Source organism: Uloborus diversus, chromosome 2, assembly GCF_026930045.1.
Source record: "Uloborus diversus isolate 005 chromosome 2, Udiv.v.3.1, whole genome shotgun sequence".
NCBI classification, from domain to species: Eukaryota; Metazoa; Arthropoda; class Arachnida; order Araneae; family Uloboridae; genus Uloborus; species Uloborus diversus.
In genome coordinates this window covers 25027035-25044286 of record NC_072732.1, presented here as the reverse complement: position 1 = coordinate 25044286, position 17252 = coordinate 25027035, and the positions used below count along the sequence as shown (strand labels likewise).

The following is a 17252-nucleotide window of genomic DNA, read 5'->3' as shown; positions in this document are numbered from 1 at the left end:
AACACCATGCAAAATTACCCTTCCAAACAATGACGGCAGATATTTAAATACTTTTCAGAAATTAAAATGCGAAAGATGGATTTTAAAAGCGTAACCATGGAAACACGAAATAAGATAAATTTAAGAAATCAAATGCAAAATAAGGAAGGAAACAATGGATTCAAAAAGTGTAACCGTGGAAATGCGTAAATAAATTGGTTGACAACATGAATCAAAATGACATTTTTCGAATTTGATTTAAAAACGCTTGTAACATTTTTTTTTCTTTGAAGATCGAAGCTAATTTTTGTCAACCAATAGGTCGAGAGATATCTGGGAGTAAAAAATGTCGCTTTTTCCAATAGTGTCAAAAAGAAAACTGTGGGACATATCCTTCACTTTTTATTGATATACTAGCTGCGTCGCCCGGCTTTACACGGTCCACCTCGAAAATAAAAGTTATGTCAAGTGACGCGAGTTCAACACTCAGGCTTGAACCAAAAAAAAAAAAAAAAGTCAGTGAAATTTTGCGGCAGATTGCGGAAAACCCCCCAAAAAAGTAAACAATTTAAATCCCCTGATTACAGGAAAAGCCTCAAAACAAAAACAAAAATTTTACCTGTTCATATTCGAGAAAAAGAAATGGCAACAGATCTTTCATCTCAATGATTTTCTTCACGCTATACATTTTAATAAAAGCGTTGTTGCCGAAAGTTGAGATGAAGCACTGAATAATAATTTGAATGGAGGAAAGCCTTCGAAAAATATGGATTTTATTTTGAAATCTAAGAGTCATAATTAATAATTTTTAATTGATATCTCCGCTAATTATTATCGGAGGATTATGTTAAATAGCCAAACATGAAGACGGGAAGATGACGAATCCATCGATACCTGGTTCGATGGTCAGTTCACTGTCGTTCGGGAGAAGAAGCTTGGACATAGATAGATAGATACTCAGATTTTATATGTATAAGACTAGCTGCGTGCCCGGCGTTGCACGGGCTACCTAAAAAATGTAAGAGCAGTCCAGTTGATGCTTTTGTAGTACACTGACACTAGTTTCTAACGCGTTAAGGAATAAATAAATGCGCGTAAAGCAAGGTTTGCAAAACACCAGTAAAACATATTTTTGCCAAAACACCTCATCAACGTTAATAATCGTTATCAATGATACAAGTTATGAGTACATTTTCAGTCAGCACAAAAGGGGAAAATATATGCATTATCAACTATAATCTTTACTCACGTTAAACTGAATAACATCTGATAAACTATATCGGAAATATTTATGCACAATAACAATCCGCTTTTTACATAAAATAGTCTACTACCCGGCGTTGCCCGGGTGTTTATTAATGCAACATACCACTCAGATAAATATTTGGATGGATTCTATCCACATGGTCGTACAAGAATTACATCAATCCGTTTTCCAGGTACAAACCCTCAAAGAACTCAAATAACTTGTAAATCACTCATTTACTTTACGACGTGCACGGTCCTCCTCGAAAATGAAAGTTATGTCATGTGACGCGTATTTAACAATCAGGCTTGAACAAAAAAAAAAAAACAGCAAAATTTTGCTGCAGATTACGGCAAAATAATCGAAAAGTAAACAACTTAAACACCCTGATTACAGGAAAAGCCTTAAAACAAAAGCCTAATTTTATTTCTTTATATTCGAGAAAAAGAAATGGCAACAGATCTTTCATCTCAATGATTTTCTTCACGCCATAGACTAATAATAAGAGTAGACCGATCTATGGCAACCCTTTTGCTGCTCATAAACCAAACCATGTGACTGGTGGATATCCTAGCAACAGCGGGCGTTAATCGTAGCAGACGATCAACGCCAGCGCGAAATAAAATAAATAGAATTGATGGAACATGGAAGAATGATCTTTTATGGAGTCCGATTTGTAAATTTGTTATTCTAAGTTGTAAATATTTTGTTAATATAGTGAGTTTTTCGTTTAGATAGTATTGTGCATTTTCTTTAGTCAATTTCAATAACTCTCTAAGCAATAAAAGATGCAAGCGACCAAGAGGAATCAGCAAACGGTAAAATTTTTAACTACAGTTTCAATTTAAGATACCGATTAGTACATTTTTGCGTTAACGCAAAACGTTTACGCCATTTCGTTCACGCCAACGCTGACAGCTCCAAATGAAATAAAAGTTACCGAAAACTGATCAAAAACTATTACTAATGTCAAAATAATGCATAACTAAAAGAAAAGCAGTTCAATCTCTGCACCTGGAAGTTTTTTTCAATGAAAACACAGTCTTAAAATACATGTCGAGTGCCAAACTATAGATAATGCTGCCATCTAGCAACCATGCTGCCAAAGTCTTCGCCAAGCCCTTCCACTAGTCACATGACACATCTATGAACCAATTTTCTTTATCAGCAAGAATGAGAAAGCTCGGTCTACTTTTATTATTAGTCTATGCTTCACGCTGTAAATTTTAATAAAAGCGTTCATCCGGAAAGTTGAGTTGAAGCACTGAATAATAATTTGAATGGAGGAAAGCCTTCGAAAAATATGGATTTTATTTTGAAATCTAAGAGTCATAATTAAAAGTTTTTAATTGATATCTCCGCTAATTATTATCGGAGGATTATGTTAAATAGCCAAACATGAAGACGGGAAGATGACGAATCCATCGATACCTGGTTCGATGGTCAGTTCACTGTCGTTCGGGAGAAGAAGCTTGGACATAGATAGATAGATAGATAGATACTCAGATTTTATATGTATAAGATTTAATGAAGAAAGTAGTGCCTAAATTTAAGCTAAGCCTAAAAAAGTTCAAGCTAAAAACGCAAATTACTCCCGCCGTATTAGAGCATTGAAACAAATTGTTTAGAACGCGGAAAATTCTACCCTTTTTAACGATATATTATGTTATCATGTGCAAGTAATTTTTCACTCCCATATTCGGGAATTTATGTGAAATTTGGGCCTAAATTGGAATAAAAAAAGAACTATATATCGGATTTTTTCGAATTATAGCCTATGTAACTTAGTAAGAAAGCACCTTTCATACAGTGAAAGAATTTTTCAAATAGGTATAGTGGTTCCGGAAGGAGGATTTGGGGAAAAAAAATAATAATAATAAAGCCTGAGTCGGAGTCGGATGTTTGAAAATCTATAGTAATCGGAGTCGGCATTTTTTTCTTCCGACTCCGCAGCCTTGGATCAACATAATCGATGTTTTAATTTCTTACATCGATGTTTTGAAACATCTATGTTTTGCCATCGATGTCGCACCTCTAGTTGATAGCAAGGGTACGCGGTTAGGCAGCAAGCGTAAACATTCAGTGGATTGAGTGCCAAAGTACATCACTTGAGAAGACATAAAGACCACTCCTTGTTTGAAAAAACGGACATTTTGAAAAAAACTAATTAAATTAAATCTTAAGAAAATGAAAGTATTTTCTAGTCCCATGTTATTGTTTTTGCTCATTCTATCAATTTCAGTGAATAAAAGTAGTACTTTTGACACAAGTAAACAATCCCATTATTACAGGACATTTTTAGGCTCCAAAAACCTCAGTTCAAAACTTAAAGTAAATTTGTATGTACGCCCGTTGCGAAAAACGTAATAAGTGAAAAGAAACGGCCGCTATCTTTGATGGCCTGTAAAATTACTTCGAGCGGGATTCAACATGTCTACCCAAGACATTCTCACAGTAGAACACCTACAGATCAAGATTCTGAAGAAAAAATCTCTGGACCTAAAAATTTTTACGGGACTACATTGTGGGTACTGGAATAATGTGGGGGTAAGGAAACACCAAAAGGTTTGTGGTAAACCGTAGTTTTCAAAATAAGTGAATATGAGGATCAATGGAATTTAAATCAGATACAACCACAATGCTATAAGTTGATCATGTTTTTTTTTTTGTGTAATCACGATTGCTAATTTTTTTCATTTGACCGTCCTTGACGGTTCCTTTTTCAATCCCCACCGTCCTCTGCAGGCGCTGCTCCTCCGGCCCTGAGCAATGTCCCCCGAAATCCGCTTCTCCTGATAGTCGGTGGTGTCTATGTCCTACACACACGCACGCTCATACACAGTCACACACACGCGCGCGCCTTTACACACATACACGCCAAAGTGCATTCCACACAGGTCTACGCACACACACCCCCAAGCCTACACCTACACAACTATTACGTAACCGCCCAAGGGGAGAGGCTGGGGGGGGGGGGGGACAGGAGCCGTTTTAACTCTTTCTGCCCCGTAATAGCCGAACGCGTCCGAATGCTTTGGTTCCCATAATAGCCCAAAGCAGCCCAGAATATTTCCCACCCCCTTGGGAGCTAACAAGCGTGAACTCGGGGCGTGTGCGCGGGAATAAAGAAGCAACAGTTGACATGACGGACAATAAGAAGGAATGTGAAGCAACATCGTAGTTGCACTTCAACATGAAATTTTCGTTGCTGGCTGTTTTCTCTTGAAAGAGAAGTCTCATTTTTCTACTTCATTATTGAGCAATCACGATTGCTTATTGCTTTCATTTGACTGTTTTTGATGTCCTATCATTTTATTTTCCCACCGCCACCCTCCGCACCATCACCGTGGACCGGCTGGCTCCTCACGATGCTGCTCCTATAGCGAAAGCCGTCTCCAGGTTGCATCCATGTCCTACACACACGCGTATACATACACGCACCTACACTCATATACATATATACACCTACACACACATACATACACCTACACACATACACAAACACACACACACACAAACACACACATACACACAAACACACACACACACATACACACAACTACCCAAACACTCATGCCTGCACACAGACACAAACACACATGCCTACACACACACGTACCCCCCACACACAAACACACGCTTATATATAAACACACACACTCGTGATTGCGAAAAACATAATTTGAAATCAAGATGACAAAATTCAAATTAAATTTTTTTTTAAATTTTTGATTGTTTTTAAATGGCATATCGGAGGAAAAAAAACATTAACGCAGGAAAAAATTAATGCCATACTTTTTAATTCTGATTTTAATGACTCAGAAAACCTGCATATTGAGGGAAAAAAATAGAAACATAAGGAATTAGTTCAGAAACATATTTAAATTTTAATTAAGATGTAAATTGAAAACCCGACAATAAGCGTTACATTCTTGAAAAATACCACAAACAAATAACCGAAAATAAATTAATGTTGGAATTAAATAAATTGAAAAAAAAAAAGTGCGATGAAAAGAAATAATACTGTTTTTTTGCCAACATGTTCTCAGTTTCTGATTATAAAAAAGGGTCGGTAAGATATAGCTTCCCCACAAAATTTTCTGGGGATCCAAAAATTTATGAAAAACTGATTTTTCAGGATCTGGTTTCAAATGCGGCTTGAAGCGAGGGAGAAGGGGGTTGCTTCAAAAAAAAAAAAAAAAGATACTAGAATAAAGGAAAATGCACACTGTTTTAAAAATTAAGCTCTACATTTTTACAATGCACTTTTATGACATTTAATTAAATATACTTAAGTGTAATTGTGAGACTGTGATAATTTTGGTTCAACAAATATCTATAGAAGTGCAATGCATACATATCTAATGCCAGTGAGGAGAGATAGAATAAACTTAAATCCAAATTCTACTGGACAACTTTTGAAAATATTTGTAACATTATTTGTGACTATAATTTAAATGTGCGTAGAACTCAAGAAAAATTCCCGAAAAACAAAAGTGAAGGGGGAGGGGGGTGGGGCGTAATGAGTATTTTGCTGCATTACTTTAGAGACTTGAGTATTATTATTAGTGACAGAAGAGTGGATTCGATGACGTTTTCATAATATTGAAACGTTTTTTCTCAACAATAAAAATAATATTGTTTAAAAACAGTTCTTTAACTATTTGTAACGAAGATTCGAAACAATCTAGTGCATTAGTGCTATTAATACAGCAAAATTGATGTTAGTACATGAAAAAGCAAACTGTATAAGTTCTGAACAAACTTCATGTTTTTCCGAATTTTTCGTAAATGTTCTTAGAAAACTTATTAAATTAAAAAAAAAACTTTTTCAAATAAATTGTCATGTTTTAATGTCATTCTTTTCTTTTCTTTCTTATTATTTTCCTCTAACGTCACAATCATAATGAACATGTGAAAAGGCATTGGAAAAATCTTTGCTTTAATGTGCTAAATTCTCCATAACCAATTATATACATTTCAAATAGAAAACATAAAATTTCACATTCCTAAAATGTAGCGAAAATGCTACAGGAATTTGCTCCACGTGGAAAGGGTAGAACACCTGTCACTACTTGATGGGAGGATGAAAAGGATAGGAAGTTACTCACAGGATTAGCAACTCAGCAGTGCGCACTAAGAGGACAAAGAAACAGGGGGGAAAGCATAGAACAAGAAACTCGGCCATTTGGCTGGGACCCTAGGTGCTTTCAAAATAGTTGCCTGTGGGGCAGAAAGAATTAAGAAGCAATAACTCCAATGAGTAGGGTCCTGTTGCAGCTCGTGATTGCAAAAAACATAATTTGAACTCAAAATTTCAGAATTCAAGATATTATTATTATTTATTTATTTTCTTGATTTGACCTCGAGTCTTGAGACTTCTACAATGAGAGGACTGCGAAGGGTTAAGGTCTTGGCTCTGCTTTGTTGATAAAATGTGGTTCTACTAAAATTTCCTTGGCTAGAACTAACAAAGAGAGTTTTGGATTGAGTGTATTGTTCTAAATTGATCATGAGGTACATAAGAACAACACAGCGAAACTGCATTTGAGAAACGTGGCTGTGCCGTTAAACCTAGTGATGTGCCGGATCGTTAAAAAAGTAAATCCGCGGATACGGATACGGATCCGGATCATTAGTGGCAAAATCCGCGGATACGGATACGGATCTCAATTTTTTTTTTTTACCCAATTCAACTACCCAAGTGTAAAATTTATTACGGAAGGTATTCCCGTCAGAATAATGGCAGTTTCTTCAAAAAATGTCAACTGCAGCAAAAATATAATCAAGACTATGATTTACTCTTTAAAGAAATCTCCGTTAAAATTGAGGGAGAGTGAGGGAATGGGTCGACAGCGCTGCATTAATGCTTAGATGGAATGTGAAAAATTATTTCTAGCTTACTCGGTAGATGTAGGATACAGGAGCAAAAGAGTGTGAAGTTGCTACTAGATATAATAGAAATAATTTTTTCCATTTTATTTCAGCATAAATGCTGCGCTGACCCATTCCACCGAACTTCTCCGACCGACGAAATACAGAGCCGGGAACACTTTACAAACAGTAAATAGTGAATTTAGTTCCACTTTTTTTAAAGGATGCCGAGAAAAACAAAAATGAAGAATAACAGAAACCCCAAATCATTAACAAAAACTAATATTAAATTAAAAATTAAAAAAACAAAACATTTCCCAAAGAGCCGACTTCATATTAAGATAAATTTCGCGGAGCATTTTCTCCTTATCTTCCGACTATGAAATCGCTACCAATCACCCGTATAAAGGCTTGGAATTGCATTTAAAATTTACTTAACAAGATTATAAGCTCCCGCTGCAGATAAGTTAGAAGTTTCAAATAAATATCAAACGCAGAAAACTTCGTTCTTTCAATTAGGGCAAACATTTTTAACGTACGGGTAAATTTTTGCTACCATAATTGTGAAAAACGTTAAATCGGTTTTTAATTAATATCCCCGGTAATGAAAGTTCTACAGAAACGAGGCCAAGCTAAGAACACTTTCGATCAAGGCACTTATTGAACGAAAAATGAACTATAAAAATCGGTTCATCTGTTTAGGAGCTACGATGCCACAAAAAGACACACTGATACACACTTTTAAAACCTATTTCTCCTTCCTTTTTGCTACGGGGGGGGGGGGGGGTACAAATTGGCTTCTGAAATGATACCTTATAATTTAAGTAGGGAATAAAACCTAATTTAAACGGAATTTATGAGTCCAAATATTTAAAAAAATTTAGAATAGAAATGATCCGTTCAAGATCCGTCAAAAAAGTAACGGATACGGATACAGATCTTTATTTTCCCTCGGATATCCGCGGATACGGATACGAATACGGATATCCGGAACATCACTAGTTAAACCAGCTTTCTCTTCTCCCTACATTAACAATCTCCAAAAAGTTTTTATTGTAGATTTGGCAACACCTGTGATTTTATGAATAATAATGCTTTACACGTCGGTCAATGCAGGAACGATCCTGGGTTCATGGTTACCATATTGGCGACTTCATCTATTTCAAGGCGAGTTCTTATCAACATGACGAACATGATGCCAAAAAAAAGTGCGATACCATAAGCAATACAGTTGCAGTTTATTTCTCCTTTTTGGAAACACTTCCTGAAGGAGTATGTTCTTTCGGATTTTAAGTGTACTTTTTTTCATGTATTGGTATTTTCAAGAATGGTAAACATCATTAAATGCAAATTAGTTTAAGAAAATAAACTGGTTCGTTCTGTATTCTAAAGTTATATATTTTGAATTATAATAAAACAAACTAAATGACGTTACAGTTTTTTCGCATTTTTTATAAAATTCCATTTGCACCAAAAAAAATCTTTCCTAAATCAGAGATGCTCCTCTTCCCCCTCAAGAACAATGACGTCCCCCCCCTCAAATGCATCCCCAAAATGAGATCCCCTAAAAACGACAAAGACAACTTTTAGCAAACCCTCCTCTCCCTAAAAATTTCAATCATGCTGTATGCTCTGAAGTCCCACTCGTTGCACTTTATTTATCTATTTATTTAGAAGCTAGACAGCTTCACATAGATAGAGGACTGCGTGCCAAGCGCCTTGGCTCCGGACACACACAGGAAAGATTTACAACACTAGAAAAGGAAATAACACTCAAGGCACAGGCTGGATTTGAACCCACGATCTTCGGCTTGGAAGACGAAGTTTCTACCACAGAGCTACGGAGGACCCCTCGTTGTACTAACTACCTTAATTTTGATAACATATTAATTGACCCCCTTGAGTGCCCACTCAAGCCATAGAAATTTTAAGGGGTATCCTGGGTGTTGCTCACGATTGGGGGGAGGGGACAACTACGAAACACATAGATGCAGAGGGGTACGTACCCACCTTGGGGAGGTCATGGCGCGCTGCACCATCGAAATTGTTATGGGAGGAAAGTATTTCGTGTTGGTATTTTCCCTGTTATGGGGTCTTATTTTGGAGGGGGTGCATCCTTGCTCTTAAGCGGAGGGGGGAACCCCTAGATGCAGTAATTTTGCAAACTTTTTCTGCAAAATAATTGTTGTAACATTTTTCATTAGAAATGGTTCATTAAAAATTTTAATATTTTCTCTCTTTTCTTTTTTTGTAACATAGATAGATACAGCATACGCAACTTTCAAGAGAAACAATATTAACTTTTGTGTCAAAATGAACTGTATATCGCTTTTCCAACCCCATGCCGTTATGCATAAGCTTTGGAAAAAGTAGCAATAAATAGTTGGATACTGTGGCAATAAATATTGAGAGTTCAGAGATTGGTAATAAAATGATATGTATGACTTATTAAGAACGTGAGTAAATAGCCCAAGCAGTACTTCCTTGCAAATGAAGAAATTCACAGGACATCAGTGGACGCCCAAAAACAGAAGCACAACCTTGGATATTGGGGTTTGGGAGGGGGGGGGGAGCACCTTCATTGGAGTCTCAAGCAATTCTCACTAATCCTTGAGTGCTTATGAAAACACGAAGATTGCTAATGAGCCACAAGTAAGTCCGTCGTCATTTAGGGGGTTCGGGGCATGGGCGCGCATAAGCAAAATTTTAAGGGGGGAGGGGGTCAGATATTTTTTCCATGGTTTAGTAAGATACTTTCCGCATAGAAACCGATTTCAGTACAGTTTAGAGTTATTAAAATTTGACATTTTTAATAATTTATTCATTAATGACTGGAAAAATGTTTTTACTTTCTTGCTAGAAAAAAAGTACTAAAAGCAAGGAAGTTCTAATTTCCAAGGTGGGGCTTGAGCCCCCACTTGCCACCCCCCCCTCCATGTGGACGAAAGGGAGGAAGGTCGAAAGGCCCCCTTGCTTTGGAAAAATAATGCTTTTTATTAGTTATAAGTGGATAGCGGGCGTGTTTTTCGTTGTTTTCCCCAAGTCAATTCCCATTGAGTGCACACCCCCCTCCCTCCATGTCAAATTTCGAAATGAAGGACCGCAGAAAAATATTTCTGATTGTGCGGCCCTCTAATAGAGAATATGTTAGAATTCCCCCCCCCCCTCCACTTCAAAGAAAACGCAAACCTACCTGGACTTAAGGCTACCCACCGATTTGTTACGTTAAACTGTTATTTATTAATTTATTGCAGCGAAAAGGCAAGGAGCAAGTCACTACTTCATTAAGTTATTTACTTAGCCCAATTTATATAATATGTGCATATAAGTATACAAAGGGCAAATGTATGTTCAAACTGACAAACTAAAAAAATTCCTCTCCTCTCCTACTCCATGAGTAACAGACATTAAATTAACGTGACTACGGGTGCACCCCCCCCCCTGCCCGTTTAAAAATTCCCTACTCTTGATTTTCTCCTGCAATAGAAACTGAGTACTTTCCGCATCGTTCCCTTGGTTTTTTTTTTTGAAATGACGAGCCTGTCAGGTGCTTGTACACTCAAAATAGCCTTCATTAAAAAAAAAAAAAAATCAAAACTATGACTTTTTAGTAATTAAAAAAAAAAAAAAAAGTTTAATGCAGAAAAATGTTCATATAGCAAACGGATTAAGGAGAAAAAAAAAAAAACGATAACACTTGTTTAAAATAGAAAAGAATTTTTCAAGTAATGTGTTTCATATGATACATGATAGAATTCTGAATAGATTAAAATTTGACAAACTCTTAATAAAACTCTATGTGAAACATAAAGTTAAATAACAATTCTTAATAAAACTATTTAATATATAAAGCTGAATAATTTTCTTGTAAATATACAGGCGTCTCTCGTATTCGTTCCGTGTAGTATCGAAATCGTGTTATACGAGACTTTTTAAAATTTATTAACATATTTTTTTACACTAATTAATCATGTATATAGTAAAAATCATGTCAATATGTATCGTGTTGTATCGAAACCGTGTTATACGAGACTTAGAAATAATGTAAATCAAAGCATGTCTATCGTGTTATATGGAAACCAAGTTTCATGAAAAACAAAGTAAAACCTCATTAGAGTTATCAAACATTAACAGAATGTATTAAACAAAAAAGAAATGTCTTCTTTATTAGTGATAACTTTCGTGTTATATCAAAACCATGAAGTATTAAATTGAAGTTTCGTACTGTGTAATATCGAAACCGTGTTGTGCAAGTACCATGTTATACCAGGGACGAATGTACTACAGTAAATTTGTTAAAATCGAACGTCAATTACATTGATTGTATTATAAAATAAAACCTGCTAAGTGTGAAGCATAATGCAAAATATAATGCTGTGGTTTTATTTTAATTTAGAAGCAAAATTACCCTCTTATAATTGTAATGTGTGTTGTTTAAATGCTAACACTGAAAAACACAATTACAGCATATAACCAAATCCAGAATAAAACATTCTTAAAAATTGGATGGTATGATAAATTGAGGAATGTCTCCACATGCTTCTCAGCACTTATTCAACATGGTGCGAATATTTTTAATGCTCTTGCTCAAATGTTCTTGACATTGAAACATGAATATAGCTTAAAATTACTCCTCTGTTAATTTGAAAGGATGATCTTTTTAAAATCCCCACGGAAAATACATGACTAATGACTATCATGCTAAACTTGTTACCAAACTACTACATTATTTTTACCATTAACTACTAATATAGTGCTTTTGTAGAAAACAATAAATTAAAGTAGAAGAAAAATATATTTGACCCAAAGAAGGACAATCATTTTCTCTTTTAACTATATAGCTTTGAAATTTAATATTTAAATACATAATTGAAAAAACTATATATGTCATTGCTTTGACGGGATTTTTGAAACATATCAATAACATAAAGCATATATACCACTACTATTATACACTTAAGTTTTGCTGATACCTTTTACTTGAAATGCAATGTTGATTTAATGTTCATTTTCTTCACTCACTAGAATACTTGGCTTAATTTCTACTTTCCTCATACCCCTAATTTCTTACACCATAAAATTACAGATAGTGATCTCCAAGTTTTAATGCCAGCATGCCAAAGAAGTTTTGTAAATGCTTTTCTTTTGACATTTATGAAACTTTTGCACCAGGAAAAACTAGAGTAGAGCTAACTACAGAAATAACTTAGAGAAGCATATTCATTCTTGGTATGATAACAGCAAGAATTTGTTTTAAACTAGAATAATACACAGATTTTTTTAAGCCGGCTGTGTTACAATTCTAAGCAAAATAATTGTACCAGAAATAAAATATATCTGTGACCAAGTAAAAATATTCAAACCAAACTTTTTATCTCGAGGAAAATTAGCCTAAAAAATGCTAGCATTTATAAAGAGGGTTTTAGTCATAAATTAAGTGACAACATCCCTTTATATTAATTCTGTTAATGCTTTTTATTACATCAGACACAAGAATCATATATTTAGACTGACACTATATGACTGATGTTGAATGCACTTGAATTTTAACAAGTCGGTTTTAAAGCATTATTGCCAGCAAAATTAGTACTTCACAGCAGACTTAAGTAACTGTTGTGCAAGTTCTAAATTCAACTAGTGTGCTTTAAGTTTCTATAACCTCATCCATCTTCTCATTATTCAGGATCAAACAATTGACATCTTGGTAAACTATGGAACCCTTCTGAAAATAAATACATTAATAAACAAAAATGTATTCATAATTCACAATACAAATTGAACATTCAACTTTGGGCCACATTGAAATAATTATTTTTATACTTATATTCACAGGAAGTTTGTGCATCAGATGAACTTAAAACTGATTTCTGGCTGAAAAGCATAGACCCACCATTTCAAAGATTATATTGGTTGTTCTTACTCATTGAAAGGTCCAGTTAAAGCATTATTACCAGCAAAATTAGGACTTTGCAGCAGACTTTAATAAAGTAACTGTCATGCAAGGTCTAAATTCAACTAGTGTCATGCTTTAAGTTTCCATGAAATCATCCATCTTCTCGCTATTCAGGATCAAACAATTGCCATCTTGGTAAACTAACATGGAAAAACATTTCTGAAAAATATACAATAAGCAATGTATTCATAAAAAAAAAATGTATTCATAATTCACAATACAAATTGAACATTCAACTTTGGGCACATTGAAATAATTATTTTTGTACTTATCCCACAGGAAGTTTGTGCATCAGATGAACTTAATACTGATTTCTGACTGCAAAGCATAGACCCAGCATTTCAAAGATTCTAATGGTTGTTCTTGTTCATTGAAAGGTCCAGTTAAAGCATTATTACCAGCAAAATTAAGACTTTGCAGCAGACTTTAATAAAGTAACTGTCATGCAAAGTCTAAATTCAACTAGTGTCATGCTTTAAGTTTCCATGAAATCATCCATCTTCTCGCTATTCAGGATCAAACAATTGCCATCTTAATAAACTAACATGGAGGAACCCTTCTGAAAAATATACAATAAGCAAAAAATGTATTCATAGTTTACAATACAAATTGAACATTCAACTTTGGGCACATTGAAATAATTATTTTTGTACTTATCCCACAGGAAGTTTGTGCATCAGATGAACTTAATACTGATTTCTGACTGCAAAGCATAGACCCAGCATTTCAAAGATTCTAATGGTTGTTCTTGCTCATTGAAAGGTCCAGTTAAAGCATTATTACCAGCAAAATTAAGACTTTGCAGCAGACTTTAATAAAGTAACTGTCATGCAAAGTCTAAATTCAACTAGTGTTGTGCTTTAAGTTTCCATGAAATCATTCATCTTCTCGCTATTCAGGATCAAACAATTGACATCTTGGTAAACTAACATGGAGGAACCCTTCTGAAAAATAAACAATAAGCAAAATATGTATTCATAATACAAATAGAACATTAAATTTTGGGCACACTGAAATAAAGCATTTTTATACACATGTCCGCAGGAAATTTGTGCATCAGATGAACTTGGAACTGATGACTGACCAGTGAAAAACCCACAATCTCAAAGATTTCAATCATTGCTGTAACAATGACTGCTCACTGAAAGGTGAACTTATACTTCAGGTGCTATTGACAAATGTACCAGGTGCCCTACTAATATAATAGAATAGTGTTTCATGCTTAAATAATTTGGCTCTTAGCAAACTACAAAAATCTTTCATTTGTTGCTAGACAAAGTTAAAGTTCAGTAGAGATTAAAAATCTGGCATATAATTTTAAGTAATGAATTAAACAGCTAAATAATTTCAATTATGTAAGGATTAGGAAATAAGTATTTTACTCATGATAAACACCTATTTGTTACACATCTATAATGCTGGATAAGAATAATACCTAAAATTCATGAATTTTGACAGTAAATTTAACAGCATACTGATTTGTGACACCAAGAATATGAAAATTAATAAATGTTCATTTTTGGCGCACCCGGGAAGGCTAATAGGGAGAATATTCAACAAGAAGAAAAGATATGATAGTTGATGGGAAGGGGACTTAACAGGAAGAATCTTTACAGAGTTAATTTTTGAAGAAAATATTTTGACGGGAAATTGAACAGTTAAAGGGCTATTCCACGGAAAACGGTAATTTTTTCCCGCATGTGACGCTTCGTATATTTCATAAAAAATAATAATTAAAAAGGATAATGAACAAAATTTTGTTGCTTAAGACATCACAAATGCATGTGTGACTTCTTTAGCCAAAACTTTCTTCTAAAATTATTTCTCTTTTATGAAATACAGAAACCGTCACGTGCGGGACAAAATGACCATTTTCAATGGAATAGGCATAGACATATTTTTTTTTTCAATGGTTTAAATAATTTATTTCTAAACTTATGAGATATGTTTCCTTTACATTGAAACCATAGCTTTCAAAATCTGCGATTTGTTTCGTCATTGCTGTATTAATAGAGCAAAAATATTAGCTTATCTACAAGCAAATTACCAGAGGTTGACTTTAGATGTTCTGCACGTGACGCATGTAAATAAATTTTAATTTAAATAACAAAATTGTTTCAGAAGCATCTTTGTATCAAATTTAAAGATTAAAATAATTGCTTACCCCAGTTTCATTAAAATATTAAGAGATATGATGAAATGTTAATGAAATTTAAGCGTATTTTTGTCATACATGTGACGGAGGAATGGCCCTAAATAGTTTCAACTATGCAACAGGAAAAGAAAATAAATGTCAGAATGAAGTCATTTGATGCTCAACTACACAGGAGACAGAAAGCATCCTTACTTAAGACTTGATATCTGAAAGAAAGTCAATTTTGGCAGAAAATTAAATTTGCTGCTAAATATTCCTAATTGTTTAAGGAACAAAAATGCTTTACAGTACAATTTTCAATAGCGTTCATTTGAAACACATCTTTGCACGCTAATGGCTAACAGGAGGAATCTGCCATTAAGAATAGATGACAGGAATAAATTTAATTCTGGCAGTAATTAAATTAATTATACATCAAAATGGTTTTACTAAATGAAGGAAATTAAAAAATTTACTCACGATAACAGATTTCCAGTTGACGAAGATCTACGCACGCTAAAGGCTGATAGGAACAATTCTGACAAAAGTCAACACGTCTGAGAAAAATTATTGTTAATTTTGGATAATTAAGCAACTCAGTAGCTTTAATTATGCAAGGAAAAGGAAACATCTAAATGTTTCACAAAGGATAAACGTTTAATGATGTGAATACATGCACGCTTACAGGAAGAATCCTTAAGGACGTCTTAAAGAAATGTACGTTAATTTAGGCGGGAAATTAAAAGAAGCCTAACAGTTTCAACAACCTAAGGCCTAGTCATAATAAATCTTAATACATGCTTTTAATTTCATGACCGTTGTACTGTCCAACCACAGATTGCATGGAATTTTCAAACGTCCAGATCAACGAATCTATGTGAATAAGGGGGAAAAGTAAAAATTTGATGCGCGTATTCCGCTCATTTGGATGAGACTCTGCTTCTGCAAAAGCTGTGACATCGGTAAAAAATAATAAATTTATCCATTTCCGGCTCTAAAACGGTGTTTGTTATTCCATACAATCCGTGGTCAGACAGTAAGCATAAATAAAGGAACACGCTCTTTTTCAAAATAAAAAAAAAACAAAAAGATACAACTTAATATAGTCACATCCAAGAAAATGTTTCACTTACTTTCATGCATATCTAATTGTAAAAATCTCATCATAATAAATACATCAACACATTCTTCAAGCCATTTTGTAAACCACGCACGAGGTACAGGAAGAATCCTTGTCGCCAAGTCTGAGAATGATATCATTTAGCGCCAAAATATAGGGTTGCCTCCCGTTTATCTGTCAGGATCGTTCCTGCATTGACCGATTTCCTAATGCTTTATGCTTGAGTAGCATTATGTTTTTGTGTGCTGTGTTTACTTTCAGCGTGTAATAATCCTTTTGTGTTTCAATCATTTATAATCAATCCTGAATGTCTAATCTTTCGTAATGGATTCAGACGAAGATTTAATTGTCGAAACTGATTCCGGAAACGAGTCAAGTGGTCCAGATGAGGATTGTTGTCTAGATTCTGAATCTTCCCCCGCTAGAGATAGAAGAAAATTCGAAGATTTGTTTCCACATGAAGTTCTCACCACCGAACAAACTGTTCAGCACATGGTTGATTGCATAAAAGAAGTTAATAATATTGTTGAGGTATTTATATTATAAATTTTTATTTTCCTAAATTGCTCTTGATTCAAAATCCGATATGCATTCGTGCGTATAATTATTAATTAGTGAAGTTTTCCATTCAGTTAGAAGTCTCGATGTTCGTGCTAAATGATAAATTTTGTGCCTATATTCTTTTTGTGGAAATTAATTAATTGCACACTCTGACGATTTTGCTTGAGGTTTAATTTGGAAGTGGAAAATAAAAGTGGCGCTGGTGCCTTAACTTGTAAAGAAACATGTAATTTTATAAATAAGTAGTTATAGGTATTGAAAAATACATGTAGAAACAAGCGCGAGAAAAATTGGATAGAGGAATTAATTTTGAAAAAAAAAAAAAAAATAGCTGAAATTGTTTTAGTGAAAAAAGTAGGCTATTATAGTGTTAGGATTAGTTGTT

The 17252-nt window shown here is 34.3% G+C and overlaps 1 protein-coding gene across 1 annotated transcript in view; it reads left to right on the top strand.

Moving 5' to 3' along the window:
• The first annotated feature begins 16546 nt into the window (after nucleotides 1-16546).
• The window catches only part of LOC129216911 (E3 ubiquitin-protein ligase arih1-like), a 46898-nt gene continuing 46192 nt past the window's right edge, over nucleotides 16547-17252 (top strand). Inside the window, exon 1 of the mRNA XM_054851129.1 lies at nucleotides 16547-16837. Within this exon, the coding sequence (XP_054707104.1) occupies nucleotides 16631-16837 (207 nt within the window). The 5' untranslated portion in view covers nucleotides 16547-16630. The remainder of the gene's footprint in view (nucleotides 16838-17252) is intronic.